The sequence below is a fragment of the Theobroma umbraticum genome, unplaced genomic scaffold (genome assembly GCF_002168275.2).
Source record: "Theobroma umbraticum cultivar Fairchild unplaced genomic scaffold, ASM216827v3 scaffold_50.0, whole genome shotgun sequence".
Lineage (NCBI taxonomy): Eukaryota > Viridiplantae > Streptophyta > Magnoliopsida > Malvales > Malvaceae > Theobroma > Theobroma umbraticum.
Genome location: NW_018397261.1, coordinates 6,831,225 through 6,853,367, shown reverse-complemented (window position 1 = coordinate 6,853,367; position 22,143 = coordinate 6,831,225). Strand labels below are relative to the sequence as shown.

Below are 22,143 nucleotides of genomic sequence, written 5' to 3'. Positions count from 1 at the left end.
TCATGACATGCACGTAATCTACGCGTGAAATTAAGCAAGGAAGCAAATAAATTTCATTTGAATTTGCATTTGGATTTGCATTTCAATTTGATTCCGACTTCAATTTGACAATTTGACACCTTTGTCTCCGCAGCTTATTTAGCAATGAATTTCTCCTAACTTCTTTCTTTTAAAACCTTTTTTTAAATGCCCACAACACTACCAATCTTATCAAATAATTAAACTATGAGTATTAATTATAACCATTTTGCATTTTAATTAAGACAATTACACTGCTATTTATTTCATAAATGTATATCATAGTTGCCTTTAAATTTCCTTTCTGATGCTAGTCATTACAACTATATCTGTGTGACTCACCTAACTCAATTACAATAACCTCTCTTTTTTTTTCTTCTTCTTTTGAACATATTACGTGAACCTTTGATTTTTATTTTTTATTTTTTGCTCTATCTTCATGAATAATTTTCCTTGATAATGGAGATTTCTTCAATGTCGGGCATGGCAGCTTACCTTCCTCATTACAGATTTATTCTTCGATTTTTGTCTCGTACTTGACACAAACAATAAAAGAATTCACCCCACGTTTTTGTTTTGTCTTATGGATAAGGGATTTCTTATTTTAACTTGAAGAAGAAGGCTCAATGCTGTATCGCGCTGCCTAATTTCCATTTGACCAATGCAACAAGGAACTTATATATTAAGCGATGCATGCACGTTCTGCAATGGGTTCGGCATCTTTTGAACATATATAGAAGCATGTTGTTGGCATTCTTGGCCAAATAATATATTTACCAGTCGAATAGTTTAAATTCAATGCATAAGTTCAAGTTATGCAATGAACTTGCATTACAATTTACATGTGCTTAGAAGCAATCCCCAACAATATTATGAACCCTGGAAAAAGGTTTCATCCTCATCATCATTATCATTTCAAATTTTGTACTTGCACATTTAATTAGTTAATATAAAATTTTTGTTTGAGATGTGTTAAATGATTCAAATTAAAAATTAATAATATTATAAATAAATAATGTATATTTATAGATGCAATAATATCAATCGGTTCAAATTATTTTTATATAATATTTAAAAAAGTTTTTTAATTATTTAAAAAAAATTATATTTTTTATTACATTTAAACAAACATTTATATTTTTGTTTAGAGTTTATAAACTTTTATAATTAATGTTTGATTAAATATTATGAATTAAAATATTATTTATTTTAATATTTTATATCAATGTGATATAATTTTATATTTATATAACATTTTCATATTTTATATCAACGTTACGTTAATAATAAAATAATATATAATTAATAGTGAATTATAATATTTTATTTTAATTTAAAATAAAATATAAAAATTTTATTTTATTTTTTAAAAATAATTGAAAAACATTTTAAAATATTATTTTTTTATCGCTAAATTGTAATCAATTACGTGCTTAATTATTAGGTTCTAATAATTATTAAAGAATTCTCCTTGATTGGACAACCTTCTTTTTTTTTTTTGACTCGAAAACATATAATCAGTTTTAATTAATGCTAAGTCCCCACCAAACAGAGGATAACAAATTATATGAGAGAAAGTTACAACCAAACTTTCACCTTCTTCTTCTTTTTACCCTGTGACTGACATAAAGAGAGAAGAAATAGACCCCACCATAGCAATCCTTATCTTAATGTTTAATATATCATGTCATTGATCCTGGTTCTAGGTTACCAGCAGACACGTCCATGCGGTTGAGACCAAGAGAATATCTTACTTTTTCGTTTGATTAAGCAAAATAATCCATCATTTGCACTCTTTTTTTTTCTCTTACAAATTAATTTCTCACAACCCCTGATCAATGCCCATAATTTGATACACTGAAACTGGCTCAGAAAAATTTTTAAAAAAATTATAAAAAGAAAAAAAAAATGGAATGGCCCTCATAATATCTTAGTGTCCCTCTATTATTCAATTATATGGACAAAATTTAAGAAGCTGTTTGGAATTTCCCATAGTACTCCTGATCTTGCATTCGTACATTTGTCCAAAATTTTAATATACAATGTTGCCAAAAGCCCAACCATGGCATTACCACATAATCCGTGTGTATGTGACAAATTTCACCGATACAGTTAATTTCGCTTATTCAAAATTTTTAAATATATAAAATTAAATAAAATAATTATTACTACATAATATGTATGAGAAAATCAACAGAAAAATTCTCAAACTAGCTTCAAGTTGGGATGAAACCAAATTAACCCACAAACAATGTTAGAATGGCAAGTAGTTTCCCTTAATTCTTGCCACTCGTCAAGCTTTGCTGCAAGGAACTTGTTTCTCAATGGAGGAAATCTAACCAACCGACCAACAATTTTGCTTGCATTATCGAATTTCTTCTTCAAAGCTTTTATGTTTTTCGGGCAGCATGCACATGGTTGATGTTCGAGACGACAGTAGTTTCGCTGTAACCACACCACCCCCCCGCGGCCCGGGGAATTTGGAACGAGATTGATTTTTGTAAGGAAAATGACATGTTACAAACCGAGGTTTTGTACGTGGCCCCATGAATTAGTAGTATGGGTTGGGCCATTTTTTGATGTTACACTAAGATTACTTAAGCTATTTTCTTACTAATTAATTTATACAAATTTAATATTATTAAACATAACCGACAAATTAATGCAGTAAAAATCATTACAAATCAACGTTAAAATTAATAAATTTAGAGTTTTCTTTTTTAATTTTTTGAGTTCCGTTGCTTGAAATGCATATAATTTTAACCTTTAAAGCAAAGCGTGGAAAACAAGTCTAGTAGATTTCCCTTCAGTAGCCTACTTGCCTTTGACAAAAAAATTGGTGGTGAGGATCGAATTGCTTGTTTCGTAAGTTGAAATATTCTAGAAATTCATTTTAGTCTTTTCCCAAATTATAAATGTTTCGTGACTGTAACGAATATTATGGCAATCAATCAGCCAAACTCTCATCTTTTCCTTGTCCTCTCAATTAAATGTTACTCTAACTTAAAAACTTACATACACAAATATATTTTCACTAACATTATAATAAATTTTTATTTTAATTATACGTTTTAAGTAACATTTTTTAATGTAATTAAATTTAAAAAATTACAACTATTTATACTTTTAATCATTTGTTTCACATTTAATAGCAATATCACAAGTGTAATTTTTATTAGTATATGTCATTTTTTATAATTATAACTTGTTCATGATATTGTTAAAATTCTATATAGTGCAATCGAATTTACAAAAATATTGTTAAAAAAATACAAAAAGTACTATTAAAAATATCTTTAATAGTACATTTAAAAAATGTATAGTTTTAAGTCAAAATTAAAAGAGAGAGAGAGAGAGAGAGAGTAAAATATTGTATAAATTACTTCATTATTATACCAAAAAGAAATATATATTTATAGCTAACAACACGAATAATCTAAATTCTCCTTGACATAATTGAAAAAAAAAAGGTTAATGACTAAATTAGGGGGTAATGCAATATGGCCTAACAGTCAATGTACATGATTGTGACATGTACAAATATAAACTACTATTAAATATATATTCATTCAAATGTTGATAGTTTTATTTTCTCTATCAATTTCACAACAAGCTCGAGTTGACTTCTATTAAATAGAAAACAACTTCACATGTGATAAAAGAAAAATTATTGACGACAAAAAAAAGTAATAAATCCAACACTTTTCCCATATTTTCTATCTTCATCCTTCCCTATTCATAAAATCCAAATTGTCATAATGAGTCACAATAATTAAGACATAAGTCCAAAAAATTGGGGGTCCAATTGCGCTCCACATACCATAGTGCATTAATTAAGTTCACTTTTATGATAAACTTTCAAAAAAAAAGTTCACTTTTATAATAAAAACATTTATTATTTTATATACCAATAAACGAAATTTTTAAATTTCGCCATTAATTTATATATATAATTTTAGTAATCATAATTATTGATTAATTTTTCCAATTACAATTTAGGAAATTTAAATTATTTAACTCGATTTGTAAGATAATAGCATTTTTTGAACTTAAAAAATGTTATACACTGACACCGGCGTCCCCTGATCCATACTTCCCCGACAAATCCGTCATGTTTGCCACGTGGAACAAACTACGACGTTGATGATATCTTCATGTTTGACCGAATTATTGAAAGGGGGATCGCGATAGTGACACGTGTTAATAAATACGTGACAATCTCTTTTTCGGGACACGTGGAGCGTTTTGGATGCGTATAGGAAGAAGGAGCGGTGTGGTAAGCTTATCCACTCCAATTTTAAGCAGTTGTCAATCATAAAACGAATAAAGTGAAATTACGGCCCACTTCTTGGGTTGGGCCCACTTTAAAAATTAGGCAAACCCATTAATAATGTGATAGGGAGAGGTCGTTTTGTCATGGATGTGGACTGGGAAGACAACAACGCCGTTTGATAAACGACGTCGTTTTTCTTTTTCTTTTTCACTTTTTTTTCTCTTCTTGTTCGGAACCCTACCACAAGTGGATACAAACTTTCTCGTGTTGGAACTTGGAAGGAACAAATCTTTGGGAGATTTGGCCCTTAAAAAAATTGTGGGTCAGCATTGATCTCCCGACGCACAAATGCAAGACTCTCAGTACCAACAATGTGCTTATATTTTGTCGGCATCGATTGAATGCTCTTTTGTTTCCTAGCACTTGGATGCTAATCGCAAGATTTATATTTGCATTACCAGACATTCCAAATCTCCATTTTGTAATCTCTAAGCATGTTGGAAATATAGAATTATATCCTAATTAAACTTAGTTAGTGTCGTGTATTGGCTAAGCAAGATGGCGAGAGGGGGGAAAAACCACCCAAATCGATATCTGCCAGAAGCCCCACGACTGATGGAAACACATCGACTCCGGACTTGGAAGGCTGCAGCAATTTTGGACTGCCATGTGATACCGTCAATGTCCGCACGGGCAATTGGTTGAGGCTGTGTCCCACTTCAATATATGCTATAACTCTTAAATAATTGATCAAATTAATGCTAACGTGGAACAAAATTTCAGTACTTTGAAAACAATGACGAGTACCGTGATCAACATATAACATTAATATAGCTGTTTTATATACAATTATGATAAGATTAAATTATTAAAAGATACTGCTAAAATATCCATGTGTGTGAACGTTAGCAACAATGTGCTGGCTTGTAATTTATTTCCAATCCAAGAATCAATTATTCAATAGAAACTATACACTATAAATAAAATATGCTCCTTATATTTCGACTAACATTCTTCGGCAGTCATGTTTTGTTACATTTTAGTTTCGGTTTGGTCTCGGTAGTAGCGCCGCTGTCTCCTCGTCAAATCTGATGCTTCTTAAGCCGAACATAAAGGCACCCCCTTGTTTAATTCATCTACCATTATCCTGATAAACGAAAGACCAGCATCAACATGTCCCAATGCTCTCAAGTCAACCAGCACAATAACCCTAGCATTGGCATCAAGGAGACTTTACAATAGATTTGTTATAATGCGTGGCAATCCCATCAAATGTGTTCATAATCTAAAGCATTTTCCAAAGGTTAATCCATTCAACCCATGATGCACCAAAGAAATGATAATGGAGCTCCTGGGTCTGTACGCAAGCATGAAATTATCCTTTATGGGATGGCTGAAGGGCATTAGGATTGTAAAGATTACCAAATGGAATATGAGAATTGACTGAAAATAAAGAACCACTTTGTTCCGGCCATCTAGACTGCCACATGAGTAAACTCCAGTAAACCAGAGATTAAAATTTAGGAATTACAAAAACCTACATCAATGGAGCAAAGGAAACATCCTTTTATCAAAAAGCTCCATACCTTTTCATGCAATTCAATCCTAGTTCCATCGAATCTTGGTGGTTGACTGCACCAGAATGAGAGGCTCTGAGGCAGAAACATACTCCATGTCCAAGTTTGTCCACAATCTACTTGATGGTGATATAACGATTTGTCCCATGTCTAGCCCAGTAGTTCTTGAGATCCAATGGTATTGAAAGATCTTGGCCTTCAGCAGCCAGCCGACTAAGCAACTTTGTGAAGACACTACCACTCATCTTCCGGCCACCCACTCGGGCATGACGCTTGTTTGGCATCTGTGGTAATGGGTATGATGACATGGTGGTGGTGCAACAAGACGACTGCCACCCACCATTTCCCCACTTGTAGCACTGTCGGGGAACTCCTGTGCAGGAGCAAACTGGCACAGGCATTGTTGTTTCATCAAAGTTGACCATGTTCAACCCGATATCCTGACCATTCCACTCAGATTTACACTTCTTCACCTCAGTACCAGCTTGCCTGTTTAAATCCTCAGCCACTTTCTTCACCTTTCGTGCTGACTTTGAGGAAACAGCTTTATTCTCCTTTGTCCGCTTTACAGGGCGAGACTTGCCTTCTTCACAAGCAATGGTAGATACTGGGAGGGCATCAGTAACATGCATTTCACCGTTGAGAGTTTCACCCACATCAGTTGAATGGTATGTGGGGTGCATGCGTTTTCCTCCACGCTGAATACCACTACCCAAAGGGAAGTTCATGGCATTTTCACGATACTGTAACACAGCTAAAGCATTATCTCTATCCATTAAAGCACTATCCCGCTCAGCAAGTGCTTTGTCCCGCTGCTGGAGGGCCTCATCTCTAGCAGCCAGGGCTTCCTTCTTCTCAGAAATTGCAATGTTCCGTTCTCGAATAGCAGCATCCCTCTCAGCAAGTATGGACATGATTTTCTTATTCATGACCAAGGCATTATTTTGTTCCTTCATGTGATGTTGTGGCATCATGTTCCACTGCATGTATCATTTGCATCCTACTTAGCTAAATCAACTATTGAACTATTACATAAAGACTAAAGCAACATGGTTCAGTGGAGAGATGTTAGCTTTCTTCTTACCGGAGTGTGTGCCCCTTTGTAGTAATCCAGCTTATATCTCCCACTTTCTTGTTGTCCAGCACCATCCATCTAATACCAACTCTTTTTTAATTGAACTAAAATCTGTTCACAAGCCAACCCACTCCTCAAACGTTAATGTGAACACAAAAGTCAATGAGTTTCAGGAATGTACAGCATGCTATCTGTTTATACAATGAAAAGTCCAAGGTTCAATTTCAAGTAATTTGCAAAGCAACTAGCAATGAGGTATAGAGAATTCCCCTCCAAATCTTAGTAAGCAAAAGACTAGATCACCAGAAATGTGCAACCACATGGCAATAGAGAGTAAACTAAACAACCCACTATTCCAAAAGTCGGCAATTCAGAGAAGGACAAATAAACCACTATGACGAATAACAAAGAAAATAACCAAAAATCAGACAGAAAGTATAGACTTTTAGCTGTCAAAGAGAATCTGTACATGTTACAACCACAAGACCAGAACCAAAAAAGGAAAATGAAAACGTAAGACTTCGGTTTTATGGTCATATCACCAACACCCAGTGAAATAAGGTATCTCCCTGACAAGAGTACAAACTTATTAGTGAACATAGAATAAATTTTTTGATAACTAAATATCTTCAATATATCAAAGTTAATACCAAAGCAATTTTATACAATATTAAGATCTTCCTCGTTCAATTAACAACTCTTCTCCAAATACTTTGAAAATCAGGCAAAAAGCCACACTGAGAACAGGTGCTCAGTTAGAAGTTTAAATTGTAGAGGCATCACTCTTCAGAAAAAAAAAAAAACCAGCAACTCCAAGTAAAGGGTATGCATATTTGGAAAAGAATGCTTAACCTTACCGATCAAAAACAAACACTCAAGCCCAGGAGCCTCAAGCATATAAGAGTTACAACTAATTAAGCCTATTAAGAAAATACTTGTAATAAATGGGACAATGGAATCTTCATCGTAAAGTACTCAATGCATGCTAAGTAGTTAATAATAAGGCAAGCAGCCTAATAAGGCACGACGACATCCAGTGGTTGATGAACATCCAGGCTGCAAAAAATGGTAAGAAGGTATCCACTACGAATGCAGTCAAGCAACTTTCTACTACTTACTAACACTTGTGTTGGTTAGTTCACAAATAAGGAAAAATATTAAATAAAGGCACTGAAAAATCCCATGAGCTTCATGAAAGTTATAACTGCAAAACCTGACACAATCTATGCGAATTTGAACTCAAATTTAATTCAGAAGCAAATCATTTTAAGTTTCAGAGGTATCTCTCTTAGCACATAACCTAAGTTCCAGATTAAATCAAATGATAGGCACACAAACTTTAAAAAAAATCTTCTCGAATATTTACTATCCCCATGCAATGAACAACGCAACTTCCTAGTTTCCCAAACTTATTTTAACGAAAAACAAAGAAGAAAGATTCTGTCTTTATCTTTCTTTCTTCTTTCTATTAACAGATCAGCTTCATACACTTCAAAAGAAATCCAACAATTTTTTTTTTTTAAAATAAAAAACTTGAGTCCAACATATATGCATGTATGTAAGCAAGCCCTAATTAAGCACATTCCTTAAGCCGAGTTGATTAGCAAGCATGATATCGAAAAAAAACTTAAAATATTTAGCTAAAACGATCCTTGGACTAATTAATAAGCTGTAGATATAAACAAAATAAAGAGGTAAGTGAATGAGAAAATGTTAAAAAAAAAAGGAAAAAAAAAAAGCAAATGTTCGACTCAGGTGAGTTCCAATTTTCAGTAAAGTTAGGGTTTTTTACCATCATCGAAAGTCTTCCTTTTTGTAGATAAAAATGAAAGACTGAGCATAAACCTAAAAAATGCTCGACACATAAAGATAGACAAAGAAATTGGGAGATCTTCAACAAAAACAATGGAAGATTAAAAAAAAAACTTACTTTTTTTGTTCTTTTACTGAGTAATGGAGCAATGATTCGAAGATGCCTGAAATTTCGGTCTGAAAACGGAAACCAAAGAGGAGTTCGATCGCCAGAGACGAAATAAAATGATTGTCGAAAGTGTTGATATATAGTTTTTTCTCTTCCCGCCATAAACGACGGCGTTCTAGCACTAGCCAGTTGAAGGACTAAAACGTAGTCGTTTTCGCGTTTTATTTTCACTCTTCCCTCCTTTTACTAATACACATTTAATGAAGAAAAAGAATTAAAGCAAGAGGAATCTAGTTTGTCCTAAACGTAGCGTTTTAGATCCGGTAGGCGGCGGGGGGGGCCATACCCTGCCACGGCCCTCGGGAACCTTGGCACACTCTAGCACGTCTTGAATCTCTTTCGCTTCACGTCTCAAACGCTTTACCCAGCCGCGCTTTTTCCATTCATGTTTCACTTCTCTTCATCGATGACAATGTCGTTTTCTTGTTTCATCTCTTAAAGCTTTATTTTTTTTGTCCTGGGTTTTTAGCAAAACATGGAGCTTGGTCTTGTTACATTGCTGAGAACCGCTTGGATTGCAGTTACTCTGCCCATTGTTATAGCTTCAATAGCCAGTTCTAAGCTGAGTTCATTCCATCAACTTGTTTCGAAGTTTGCAAAGAGAGGGAAAACCATGCAACCACGTTCTTGTGTGAGTTTTTTAATTAGAAAACTTCTGTCTTTGCCATTGTCTATGTTTTTTTTTTTTGTTTGTTTAAATTCATAATTTCTTATCTGGAAAAGAGGAAGGCGAAGTTATGCATTGTCTGAATTGTGTGTGTTCTATGATGAGTTTTCTTTTTTAGTTAATGTGAGGTTCAGGAAATTAACTACTGCAGTTATGTTGGGTTCAGTTAAAGTGTTAACTGCCGTTATGACAAGTTGAGAAATTTTGATGATTGATGTTTCTCTTTTCATGTTTCTGGTTTGAGTGAAGGTTTGGTAATTCTGTAAATGAATATCATTGTTGTAGAATTTTACTCTTATATTTCTGTTGAATGAGACCATCATTTTCTTGCACTGAAAATGTTCAACTACCTAGCAAATGAATAAGCTGGTATACCCTTACTCTCGTTTAAAAGGTGATCAAGAGTAGTTCCGCTTCTTTCGCGGTTCCACTATAGTTTTTTAAAAATTACTCATAATGGGCTGAGGCTGACTGTAATTTACCACGAGGTTAATGGATACACATGGGGTTTCAAGTCTGCTTTGACAAGCATCTCATGCAACTGAACCTTCCTCCAATGCAAGTCCTGAATGTTATTTGACTTGAATGAAAATGTGCCTTTCCTATTGTGCTTTATATAACTGCACGTTGCAGTTATCATTAAGCACCATTTTTAAGAAGTTTAGGATAGAAACTGTTCAATTACTCCTCTTTTATCATTTTCTCTTTCATAATATTCTTCTCTTTGGGATTGTAGAGGCATCTTTTCTTGTTGATACTATTTGACCTGACTAACTAACTTACTTTGTTTTACCCTTGGATTGCAGAAATTCACTGTTCCTGATAGATTCTTCTCTCAAGTCTACATAGTGGCTGTTGTGTGGACAACCATTTTACTCCTTACAACATGGTTGTATGCATATAAGATGGCACCACTGACCTCCGAGTCATTTCATATTTTACATCTTGCTAGCCACTTGATGGGAGGTTCTCATATCTTTTCATTTCATAAATCTCATTTGACAGCACTTGAGCACAGATACAGAATCTGGCGAACTGTGCTTCTGCTTTTGTTAATGGAAGCTCAAGTCTTGAGTCGCCTTTTTGAGACATTTAATGTATCTAACTATACCCCTTCAGCTCGAATGCACATATTTGGCTATCTAACTGGCTTGTTGTGAGTTTCTTAAACATCTTCTAGTATATGGCTCTCTTCTAAATAACTAGGGTAGTCTTTGTTGATACTTGAAAACGTTTGATGGCTATTTTCTTTTCATTTGTGAATGTATCCAACTATATTCATCTTAATTTACTAAATAAAGTGTCAAAATATTAATGCTGCTCCTTTTGACTTTTATTTACGTAATGAGAATGCTTTAGATAATGATCTGTTGTTTTTTTCCTTCCCAAACAATTCTTCCATGGTTAGTTACTACATAGCAGCACCACTGTCACTTTGCTGCACTCTTGCGCCAAAGGTGTTCAAATTTACTCTGAACCTGGTGGCCGAATTCATTGTTAAAGGAAAGAATCAGATGCCAGCTACTGAAATTGATTGGTGTGGATCTGTAAATCCTCTCATGAAGCTTGGATGGCGCCAGTGGATTGGTAGTGCTATATTTCTTTGGGGTTGGATTCATCAGTGCCATTGTCATGCAAGTCTAGTAAGTAACACTGTTTCATGGACTTGATTTGTTGTTGTTTCAAAGTTATCTATGCAATGAAAATAACAATTTAACAGATGCTAAAACAAAAAAAAAAATTGCACTTGTTTACAGTTCTATTTAAAACAAGAAGTTTTGGTATTACTTCCACAAGGTGTTGCGGAAGTCCATGTTTATGTATCTATTAAAATTCCATGTATTTGGATAGGGGATGGAATTGGTACTTTGTTGATTGAAGAGGTTTAGGGAGGGGCACTTGAATTGATTGTTTGCTTAAAGGGTCATTTTGAAGTTCCTCTGCTTCTCTTACCTTCCCATTAGCTGACGGTGTTGAATCTTCATTAGGGTTCACTGCAGGCACATGCAGAACAAGTTGATGACTACGTAATTCCTACCGGAGATTGGTTTGAAATTGTTTCATCTCCACACTATTTAGATGAGATTGTAAGATCTCTCTCTTTCTCCATCTATCCTTTCTGCTTACTGGACATTTTAGTGAATTCTTAGTGATATAGAGAAAATCTTATCAGCTTGTATTTCTAATGACTGCATTGTTTTGTTTACTTATCCCTAATGATGAAGGTCATATATGCTGGTATGGTTGTTGCTAGCGGAGGAGGAGATCTGACTGTTTGGCTACTCTTTGTATTTGTGGTATTTTTTTTTTCTCTAGCACAATAAAATCTCCCATCTTTTCTGTACTGTACGCATGAACTGAAATGTTGTATTGAGTTCTGGCAGGTGGCAAATTTGGGGTTTGCAGCAGCCGAAACGCATAAGTCGTACCTTAGCAAATTTGAAAATTACCCAAGAAATCGATTTGCCAGTATACCATTCCTCTACTAATGTTTATAACTCCTTGTACTAATTTTTAATATCGTGTGCTTGGCTGTGATTTCATGTGGCGGTTGAGCAACAAAGTTGCAAGTTTCAGTATGTTAGGAGGAGGCATGCTCGGATGTATGTGAGCATAAACTGATGATGTTTTAGAATCACTGAATGAATAATAATGGTATAATGTTAAAGTGTTATTTCCAGTGCATGGATCACTTGAAATAAATTGTTTTCACCATACCATGAAAACATGATTGAATGAATGCTGTACCAGCAGGAAGTCCTACAATCGAAGGCTGTATGTCATGGCTAGAAATGGCCAAGTTGCTTACACTATTGTTGAAAAAGTATACTGTGGGAGTATTCAAGCTTGTTGTACGAAAACAATACCGTTTCTGATCCGGGCAAGCGCAAAGCGCCCAAGGCAGAATAGCAGACATGGCAAGTCTTTACGACTCAATGCTGACGCTGCTTTTATTCACGAGTCAGAGGCCATCAGTTCTCCTCATTAACAATGCTTCAAAGTTCAGGCATTCTTTAAAACTCGGTTAAACTCATCTATGATCCAGCGCTTTTTTTATATCAAACAAAAAAACTATTACATCTTGCCTTTGATCAGGGGTTTCGTTTTTGGTGAAAATTGGGGTTGGGCTTGTTGCATGGCTGAGAGCCACTTGGGTTGCAGTGATTCTGCCTATTATCTCAGCTTCAGTACCCAGTTCCAAGCTGAGTTCATTTCATGAACTTATTTTGGGGTTTGCACAAAGAGGGAAGATCAGGCAACCATCTTCTTTTGTGAGTGTTTTTTAAGTCTTTGATGCGGAGTTGTTGCTGTCTTCGTTTAGATCCATTGTTTTCTTGAGGAAAAAGGAAAGCGAAGCTATGCCTTTTTGGATTTCAATGTCTTTTAAATTAAGTGTAAATTTTTTCCTTTATGATGTTAGCAACTTGAGTGAAGGTTAATTTCAGGCTCCGTTCCGGAGAGACGCGAAGCCGAAATTTAAGCCAGTTTGCCAAGATTGGAAACTGAGTACCATTGTCTCCAATTCTTTTAAATCAGTACCATTACTTCAGTATGTTTGGAAATGAATTTGTTGCAGCCTTGAAGGATTTGCGTTTTGGTATTTCTGTTTAATTAGACCATTGTTTCCGCCATAGTTTTGTCAAGACCCAAGATTACTCTGAGCTTGAGCTTGAGCTCTCTGTAGCTTGCAGTGAAATTAATGAATCAGAATAGATTTGGCTTTTCGAATCTGCTTTGACACAATACTCAACTTTCCTTGACTGCAAATCCAAAAATGTTCCTCGGAGATTCTTCTCCCATTTCTACGTGGTGGCTTCCATCTGGACGACCCTTTTGCTGCTCACAGCATGGCTATATGCATACGCAATGGCTCCAATGAATTCTGGCCCATCTCATTTTTCACATCTTGCTAGCCACAGCCACTTAACAGGGGGTTCACATATCTTTTCTTTGCATGAATCTCATTCGACACTAGTTGAGCAATACAGGGTCTGGCGAATCGTTTTCGTACTTATGTTAATGGAAGCTCAAATCTCAAACCATTCTTCCATGTTTATTTACCGCATAGCAGCACCACTGTCACTCTGCTGCAATTGTACGCCGGTGGTGTTTAGATTTACAATGAACCCTGGTGTCCAAATTCATCATTGAAGCGAAGAATCAGATGACAGCCATTGAAATAGATTGGACGGCGACAGTGGATTGGTGGTGCTCTATTTCAATGACTTTGTCATGCAATCCTAGTAAGTCACCGAACTTGATGTGTTGTCGTCGCAAAGGCGTTGCGGAAGTCCATGTTTATGTATCTATTATAGTTCCATGTATTCGGATAGGGGATGGAATTAGTACTTTGCTTGTTGATCAGGTTTAGGCAGATGGCAACTGAATTATGATTGTTTGCTTAAATGGTCATTTTGATGCTCCCCTACTTCTCTCACCTTCCCATTGGCTGACATGTTCAAATCTTCAATAGGGTTCACTGTGGGGCGTGGGCACATGCTGAACAAGTCGATGACTGTAATTCCTACCGCAGATTGGTTGGAAACTGTTTCATCTCCACACTATTTGGCTGAGATTGTAAGATCTCTCTTTCTCCATCTATCCCGTCTACTTACTGCAGGTGGCAAATCTGGGATTTGCAGCAGCTGAAACGCATGAGTGATTTCTTCACAACTTTGAAAATTGGTTAAATTACCCAAAAAATCGATGTGCTATTATCCCATTCATCTTTTAAGGTTTAGAAGCACTAATTATATAATGCATTGTACACTTGACTGTAATTTCCTTAAGGTGTTTGAGTACCTAAAGTAATTGTTTAAGTATCAGCATGTTAGGAGGACTACATGAAATGTGGGGTTTTATTTACAAACTGATGTACTTTGGCATCATTGAACTAATTTATGCCAGTTCGATGTCCCATGTAATGAACGATATGCAAATATACTATTTTCTAGAGAGAAAAAGATGAAAACAAAAAAAAGAAAAGAAAGAATGAAATACTAGAGGAAAAGATGTCTATCTGTCACACCTCACACCCAAAACTTAATCTGTAGTTTAAGAAACGAACATCTTAACATATACCCAAGTAACAATTTATTCCAAGTTAAATTTCTTAATGTATCAACTTATTCAAAGTAAAAACATTTTGCTAAAAGTATATGTTCATACATTCATAAGGATTTATACATCCTTCTCACATACTAACAAAAGTTTAATCGTCAAAATCATGAGAGCTATTCTAAAATACCAAGGAAAACCCTTTTTCAATCAAATATTACTTTCTTGCAAACTCTTGTGGAACACAAACTTGCATCCAAACCAATCCTAAGTTTAATCTAAAAAAAACCAAAATATAGTGAGTCGTAAAGCCTAGCAAGTGGCGTAACTCTAGTTAAGGAAATGACAACCAAATACCACGAGCTAAAGCAAAAGAGACCGAATTGGGGCATTTTCAAGTACTCTAGAATATGGTATTTTAAAGGTTCTAAACAAGTCTTATTGAATGATTCAAAGAGTAACTATAAAGAACAGAGCTCTTAACTAATGAACTCAGAATTTTAAAATTGGTATAGGATGCAAAATATATAAATATTTCAAATATCAATAATCTTCAGAATAAATGCTAAATTAGTTCATATTTTCAGAATTTCAAAAACAGATCTCAAAGTATTTTCTTAGTCATATACAAGTTCCAATACCAGTTCAGAGAAAGAAGAATTTTTGGCACTGGTGAATCTTCTCAAATTCTGAGAATTATATAAATTACTAGAAGTTTTCCAATGCAGTTTTGAGTCAAATGGATTTTTCACTCTTATTCTTCATAGAACACAAGGAAAGCCGCCACAAACAGAATACCTGGCACGCTTTAAGCATACAGATCTATGCCCCAAAACCTGGCAGGTTGATTGGTTCGATATTTCCTGTCAACGGTTTTAATTAGGTCCATGTCTTCTTTGGCCAGCTCAAAGTCAAAAACCTGGAAATTCTTTTGCAATCTCTCAAATTTTGATGTCTTCGGGATGACAGCTGTGTTTCGCTGAATTCCCCACCGGAGAACAATCTGAGCCACAGTTTTCTTATACTTTTCAGCCAGCCCCTGAAATCAAAGTGTATTGATAAACAATAAATTAGGGAACAAGTGCAGCAATTAAGTGTCTAGTAGTAATAACAGCTGAAAATTAAAGTACAGAAGGATTGCATACTTTAAGGATTGGATCATCCAAGCATGACACTGTACCAAACCATTCCGCGTTAGCTGCAGCTCCTCCTAAGGAAGTATGGGCAGTAACACAGATCCCATGCTTCTGACAAAATTTGACAAGACAATCGCGTTGGAAGTAGGGGTGTGTCTCAATCTGATTTACAGCAGGCTTCACTTTGGAGTAAGCTAGGCAATCTCTGGTTAAAAAGATGTCATAGTTGCTGCCAAATTTACAAATTATGTATTAGATGTAATTCCAAATTTACAAGATTTGTGAGAATACCAAATGAAAGGACAAAAACTTGACACCTGATTCCAATGCTACGAACTAAACCCTTGGAAACCAGATCTTCCATAGCATGCCAGGTCGTCTCCAATGATATAGTTGTGTCTATGTCAAGGACTCCATCCTCATCCAAGGGACTGCCAGTTTCACCAATTCCTGCATACATATAGAATACAGCAAAATCAGAGAGTGTGTAGCTTCCAAGTTCTTCTAACTAGTTTCCACCTTAGGCATCCCATCATCTATCTGTTATTAGTTTGCATTGTTATCAAAAGAATGAAGCTAACAATTCTTTAAAATGAATTCACCAACCCCTCAATAAATAAATTCAAGCTATTTCTCTAGAAATATTAGCTAAGGATGCAGTCAACATCACAGTTTTCACCATGGACAGCACCAAGTTAAGCATAGTACATAGCAATCCAAATATAACTTTCATGCTTTCGTATCAAGCTCATCTTCTTAATTCTCAAGGTTAACAGAAGTTAAACATAAAATTGTACAATGAAGAAAGTACCCAATGTAAGGAATACATATAAACAATAAGAAAAAGCAGTCAGGAATCACCAGTGTGCTTTATGGCAACTGGAAAGTGAACTAGATACAAATCCAGATAATCCAACTGAAGCTTCTTAAGACTGTCTTTACAAGCCTCAAGAACATACCCATGATCAGTATTCCAAAGCTGCAATCAGACCAGATGAAATAAGAAATACATAGTACTAAAGTATAAGAAAGAAAAGTAAAACATTCAATTAAACCAGCCTTAGTTGTAATAAAGAGGTCCTCTCTCTTAACAAGCCCAGTTCTGAATGCTTCCGACAGTGCCTCCCCAACTTCTGCTTCATTCCTGTAGTCAGCTGCAAAACAACATGCATGTATCACGATAACATGAACACGATGTATATGCCACCAGGCACCAACAAAACGCGACAACACTATCAAATCAAATAAGGTGTGTAGTAAAGACTAAATTTCCTCTAGCCCTCTTCCAATTTCTCCTAAATACATCTATGAGAGTAAAGTACTTAGGAACTCCTCCTTACATATTACAGAATGGTCGATCTAGACAAGGATACAGGACAATGGTCATAAAGTTGAAATTCTGTATAAACGTATCACAAATTTAAAAACAATTTCAACCAAGGACTTCAATCATGAATGATTTCCCAATTCTTAGTATAACTAAACAAAGAAACAGCTTTCCAGAAAACCATTTGATTTTCCAGAAAAATTCTTAAAATTTAATGTTCCATAATCATTTATGCTTATTGTGACTAATTTTTGTTCCAACACTTGAACGAAGAAAACGAAGAACTGCAGTCAAGAATTATATCCATATTTAAGTAAAATACAATAAAGAAACTCCCCCTAGGATCAAACAACATCTACAAGCTGAGCCACTTACTCAGATATAAATCAAAACAATAGTGTGATGAAGATAGCAAGATTTATCTAATTCTAATATGTGGATACAAAGAAGGAAAAATCCAGAGTACCAGCACAGTCAAAATGGCGATAACCAATCTGGATGGAGTTGATGATAAGGTCTCTAATGTCTTTTCCTTCCATACGCCAAACACCCAGACCAATTATTGGCATCTTGAATCCATTGTTCAATGTTATCGCCATTTCTTCGTTTGCGCTGTCAAAAAGATTAGTTGGCCACTCCTCCAATACTATGGTTGATTTTGTGGAGTAGCTATGACTTTGAAGTGAAATAATGGAACTGCAAGGAGATTATATTCTTGTTTGGTTGCGTCGGCCGTTTTTTACGCCTTTCTGATTGTTTCCATTTGAGGACGACAATCCTCAGCACATGATACAAGCTGATGTCGGATGATCAGAACCGTCTCTTGGCTTTTTCCTTTTTTTAAATTTTAGGTTTTGATTCCCATCCAAGCGTCCGTTTGTCTTTACCTTATGTTGTTTTATTGATCTATTTATTTTATTTATTATTTTTTTTCTTAAAATACAACAATTTATCTAAATCGGAGACTTTTATTGAATTAGTGTAATCTTTACCCATATCTATATAATTTCATCAAAAAATATTTGTTAAATACTTTTGATTATCTTTTGTATTAGACAAAGGAATAATTTTTTTTAATCCTCAAAAATAAGCTGTTTTGAAAATAACTCTCTTTTTATTTTTAACTGCATTTGGTAAAGAGAAATTTTTTTTTTGACAAAATTATTTTTAATGAAAACTCTTCATATTAAGTGTGAACAAAAAATATTATTTCAATTCTAAAAATTTATATTGTAGTGAAATACAAAAGTGTAAATTAAATGCCATATTTAATAATAAAAAAGAAAAACAAACACTTCAAATCTAAGTAAATGTTATATATCAAAACTTTGCAACAAACGTTACATACCAAGGTCAAACGATAAAGCTAAAGTTTTAACACAAAATGTTATATGTCAATATCAAAGCTTTAGCATTAAATATTACATGTTAAATTTTTTTTCTTCTAGTGTCATACATCAAGACATCAATCACTTTGTTACACATAAAGGTATATTCTACTAGAATTGAATTATTGAAAAATTAAACATTAATAAACTCAATAACCTATTGTTATTCACCATGTCATACTTTTTTATCTACAGATTAATGATGATATGACAAGATAGTGAGAGATAGACAGAGATAAGATTTTATGAATTTAAACTAATAAATATAAGAATATGTTATTACTTTTTATATTATATTTTTTTATTTGTAATAGGCTTATCAATAGGGCTATTTCTTATAATTTTCTCTTAAATAAGTTAAAACATTTTCGATCATAGCATAGAGTTAAATTTAATTTAAAACTCTATAAATAAATTTATATTATCAAACTTGTCATAACTTAATTATAGTAACAACTTAGGATTAATATTTGAAATTGCAGTGAGTTTAATTTTAACATATTGTATTAAAATAAATAAAATATTCACTAAGTAGATTCAAATTAATACAAATATAATTAAATATCTCCTCATATAGATTTAGATCTAGAATATATAAAGGAATGCTTTACAAATTCAAGGTGCATGTCAGAAACTGTTCGTTTTCCTTATGGATCTGTATAGCATGCCGAAGCTTGGCAAATAAAATTAAAGAAAAAGAAAATAAAAAGCGCCTGGATCAGAAATGGTCCCACTGAGCTAAGCTGGTCCAGTAAGAAAGCCCATTACCCGATGAAAACCGGAGTGATGAAGCCCGTTTGCGTATAAAAATTTGGTGGCTCATATTCTTCCACTTCTTTCTTCCTAACACTGTAATAGAAAAAACCAGAGAGAGATCAAAAACTCTCTCGAACACAACGCAAAGCGCTTTCGACTCCTTTTCCTCAGATCTAAACGACATTGTCTCAGATCCACTGAATCCACGATGTCTTCTACTTTCAGCGGCGATGAAACGGCACCGTTCTTCGGCTTCCTCGGCGCCGCTGCTGCTCTCGTCTTCTCCTGTAACCAATCCTTACTCCCCTCCTATAAATTTATCCTACATTTTTTTTATTCTTAATATTAGATCTCTTTTAATTCTTTTGGTATTAGATCTATTTTCATTTCCATTTATTAGATTGTGTAATGGAAAATTCATGGATCCCTATTGCTAGCTTTTTAGCGAACCGATTGAAAAAAAAAATCATGAAACTTTTGTTTTTAGTGTAAATTATGAATAGATATAGTGGTATTTGATATGGATCTTTGATGTTGGGATATGGATAATTCTGAAACAAATTATTAGTTTGATTCAGCTGAGTAAGTTTTATACTTTAAAGTTTTATTTTTTATTGGAATTGAAGTGACAGAATTTGCATAAGTTACTGTGTTTTGGATGCGGATCTAGCAAGAATATTGCATTCCAATAAACTTGGAATGGTTTCAATTGAAAAAATTAATTGGTGAATTTAGGTATGGGAGCTGCGTATGGAACAGCTAAGAGTGGTGTGGGTGTGGCGTCAATGGGTGTGATGAGGCCTGAGTTGGTTATGAAATCTATTGTACCAGTTGTTATGGCTGGTGTTTTGGGTATTTATGGATTGATTATTGCTGTTATTATTAGTACTGGGATCAATCCTAAGGCCAAATCATATTACCTTTTCGATGGTTACGCTCACCTTTCCTCTGGTCTTGCTTGTGGCCTTGCGGGGCTTTCTGCTGGAATGGCAATCGGAATTGTCGGTGATGCTGGTGTCAGGTACGGTGCTTTTATCTCCATATTGTTAACTTAGATTGGACATTCTTGTTGTTGACTAACACCGGCTTAATTTGTGTGAAAATGTTGATTTAAACTTTTCATGGTTGCTTTATGCCCTCATGGAGATTGGAGTTTACTAACGTAGTGCCTTCTCTCCATATTTGGTTTGAGTTGTTTTTTAGAATATATGTTGTCCTTATCTCTAAACACGGCTTGTACCACAATGATGGAGGTCTTGTTTTAGGCACTAATGGGAGAATAATGGTGCTCTTAACCATTAGTGTTGGTTTTGGAGAATAAAGGTGTTGGGAAATATTCATGATGGTGAAATCTATTCATAGCTATAGTTCGTGAGACTGAATGTCTTAACCCTTAAGAAAATTACTGATAATATAAGGCAACTGTTAGTGTCATATTGACATGATACAGTGACAGCAATTTCCATTTAGTCAGTTTGGTATCATCTATAGATTCCATATGTCATAAATCTTGTTTATCTATTGCTATCATGGGAAATATTTTAAATGTTTCTTGAAATTGGACATATTCTTTCAATTAATTCGTATCAAATAATGTTTGAATGATTTTGTCTTGCAGAGCGAACGCACAACAGCCAAAACTTTTTGTTGGAATGATCCTTATCCTCATTTTTGCTGAAGCTTTGGCTCTTTATGGACTTATCGTAGGCATCATCTTGTCTTCACGAGCTGGCCAATCCAGAGCAGAATAAGATGCTCATCGAGCTGCTTAGTATTCTTTGATTGCTTATCTGTATCACTGTACGGGAAAGAGTATTGATTATGCTCAGGGTAAATTGTGATTGGACAGCATGTGCAGGTTTCCCATATTGATGAAAGCAACTACTTGGGCAGTGATTTGGTGGTGGTTGCTCTTTCCTCTTTGTAGAAGTAGAATTGAGTTTCTCTTAATAAAATGTTGGTGAAGCTTTTGCCTGTTTGATCTCTATTTGTCAGTGTATCTTGCAGAAATTCAAACTATTAATGGAAGTTTAATTTTGGAGATATTAATGCAATGTTGAATTCAGTTGCAAGTTGGATTAAGACATTCTTTATTCCGTAACCCCTATCCTTTCCTCTTTTTCTTGCTAGCACTTTGAACCCCATCTCACACCCTCCCCGGTCCTCCTCCTCCCTCATCCAAACTTGCAACTTGCATTGAAACAGTTGACGTTGATCCAATCCTCATTTACATCAGAACCAATTTTACTAGTCAAATTTTGGACCTATCCTTGTTATTTAGATTTGATAATTTAAATATTCGTGTCTTAATTGTATCATGTGAACCTGAGGTATTAACAATTTTATGGATAAATATGGATACGATGAGATTAATTAATTGTGTTAAGATATGATTAGCACGTTTATTAAATGTATTATACAATATGATTAACATGATTAAAATTTATATGATTTATAATATATTTATACGATTAACACAATTGATACCATTAACATGATTAAAATGATTAAATTAAAAATACATAAGTAAAATATAATTTTATTATTTAAATTTACTAAAAAAATTATAAATATCATTATATTAATCAAATATAATAAAATTTAATATTAATAAAATATAATCATCATAAAAATATTAATATTATATGAATCAATAAATAAATCTTAACCATATAGTATGATAAATGAATAATAAATGGGCTACGCGTTATACGAATACATAATAATACAATTAACTAATCATGTCATGTGTCTTAGACAAGTCAAGCGGGTTTAATGTGTCTTAACTATATGGATATATTTAATACACTAAACATGATTAATTTAAATCTAAACACATTTAAAATTCATATCTTGTTCATATCATATTGTGTGCCGTGTATAAATT

At 34.2% G+C, this 22,143-nt stretch overlaps 5 protein-coding genes across 6 annotated transcripts; 3 read left to right on the top strand and 2 right to left on the bottom strand.

Moving 5' to 3' along the window:
- Positions 1 to 5,709: 5,709 nt before the first annotated feature.
- Positions 5,710 to 8,982, bottom strand: LOC110418323 (protein BASIC PENTACYSTEINE4-like). Of its 2 annotated transcripts, none has more exons than XM_021431016.1 (3): positions 8,874 to 8,982; positions 6,953 to 7,134; positions 5,710 to 6,848 (listed from the first exon to the last, which is right to left on the bottom strand). In XM_021431016.1, the coding sequence occupies exons 2-3, from the start codon at positions 7,019 to 7,021 to the stop codon at positions 5,985 to 5,987; spliced, it is 933 nt and encodes a 310-aa protein (XP_021286691.1). In that variant the 5' UTR covers positions 7,022 to 7,134; positions 8,874 to 8,982; the 3' UTR covers positions 5,710 to 5,984. The 2 variants fall into 2 exon arrangements, with proteins under 2 accessions (XP_021286691.1, XP_021286692.1); XM_021431017.1 differs by having other exon boundaries at positions 6,953 to 7,054; positions 8,874 to 8,972.
- A 238-nt stretch (positions 8,983 to 9,220) lies between these two features.
- On the top strand, positions 9,221 to 12,298 carry LOC110418392 (polyprenal reductase 2-like). The gene is made up of 6 exons (XM_021431110.2): positions 9,221 to 9,555; positions 10,398 to 10,747; positions 11,000 to 11,234; positions 11,580 to 11,678; positions 11,817 to 11,888; positions 11,976 to 12,298. The coding sequence occupies exons 1-6, from the start codon at positions 9,400 to 9,402 to the stop codon at positions 12,078 to 12,080; spliced, it is 1,017 nt and encodes a 338-aa protein (XP_021286785.1). The 5' UTR covers positions 9,221 to 9,399; the 3' UTR covers positions 12,081 to 12,298.
- Positions 12,299 to 12,373: 75 nt separating this feature from the next.
- Positions 12,374 to 13,963, top strand: LOC110418067 (polyprenal reductase 2-like). Its single transcript, XM_089783793.1, is given in 4 exon segments — positions 12,374 to 12,566; positions 12,688 to 12,859; positions 13,356 to 13,716; positions 13,718 to 13,963. Coding segments are annotated over 4 exon segments (972 nt in total).
- Positions 13,964 to 15,201: 1,238 nt separating this feature from the next.
- On the bottom strand, positions 15,202 to 17,962 carry LOC110418111 (NADP-dependent D-sorbitol-6-phosphate dehydrogenase-like). Its single transcript, XM_021430737.1, has 6 exons — positions 17,579 to 17,962; positions 16,845 to 16,939; positions 16,647 to 16,764; positions 16,103 to 16,235; positions 15,795 to 16,014; positions 15,202 to 15,688 (listed from the first exon to the last, which is right to left on the bottom strand). The coding sequence occupies exons 1-6, from the start codon at positions 17,709 to 17,711 to the stop codon at positions 15,458 to 15,460; spliced, it is 930 nt and encodes a 309-aa protein (XP_021286412.1). The 5' UTR covers positions 17,712 to 17,962; the 3' UTR covers positions 15,202 to 15,457.
- Positions 17,963 to 19,327: 1,365 nt separating this feature from the next.
- On the top strand, positions 19,328 to 21,301 carry LOC110417765 (V-type proton ATPase 16 kDa proteolipid subunit). Its single transcript, XM_021430280.2, has 3 exons — positions 19,328 to 19,543; positions 19,992 to 20,277; positions 20,875 to 21,301. The coding sequence occupies exons 1-3, from the start codon at positions 19,465 to 19,467 to the stop codon at positions 21,005 to 21,007; spliced, it is 498 nt and encodes a 165-aa protein (XP_021285955.1). The 5' UTR covers positions 19,328 to 19,464; the 3' UTR covers positions 21,008 to 21,301.
- The last annotated feature ends 842 nt before the right edge of the window (positions 21,302 to 22,143 follow it).

Excerpts from the sequence above, each read along its gene's own strand:
- LOC110418111 (XM_021430737.1), bottom strand. The coding sequence starts at position 17,711 with ATGGCGATAACATTGAACAATGGATTCAAGATGCCAATAATTGGTCTG. Across the intron at positions 16,015-16,102 it reads GTTCGTAGCATTGGAATCAG|CAACTATGACATCTTTTTAA; the intron begins GTGTCAAGTTTT and ends TAAATTTGGCAG. Across the intron at positions 15,689-15,794 it reads TGGATGATCCAATCCTTAAA|GGGCTGGCTGAAAAGTATAA; the intron begins GTATGCAATCCT and ends CTTTGATTTCAG.
- LOC110418323 (XM_021431016.1), bottom strand. The coding sequence starts at position 7,021 with ATGGATGGTGCTGGACAACAAGAAAGTGGGAGATATAAGCTGGATTAC. Across the intron at positions 6,849-6,952 it reads ACAAAGGGGCACACACTCCG|TGGAACATGATGCCACAACA; the intron begins GTAAGAAGAAAG and ends TGATACATGCAG.
- LOC110418392 (XM_021431110.2), top strand. The coding sequence starts at position 9,400 with ATGGAGCTTGGTCTTGTTACATTGCTGAGAACCGCTTGGATTGCAGTT. Across the intron at positions 10,748-10,999 it reads GGCTATCTAACTGGCTTGTT|TTACTACATAGCAGCACCAC; the intron begins GTGAGTTTCTTA and ends TTCCATGGTTAG. Across the intron at positions 11,679-11,816 it reads CACACTATTTAGATGAGATT|GTCATATATGCTGGTATGGT; the intron begins GTAAGATCTCTC and ends CTAATGATGAAG.
- LOC110417765 (XM_021430280.2), top strand. The coding sequence starts at position 19,465 with ATGTCTTCTACTTTCAGCGGCGATGAAACGGCACCGTTCTTCGGCTTC. Across the intron at positions 19,544-19,991 it reads TGCTGCTCTCGTCTTCTCCT|GTATGGGAGCTGCGTATGGA; the intron begins GTAACCAATCCT and ends TGGTGAATTTAG. Across the intron at positions 20,278-20,874 it reads GTCGGTGATGCTGGTGTCAG|AGCGAACGCACAACAGCCAA; the intron begins GTACGGTGCTTT and ends TTTGTCTTGCAG.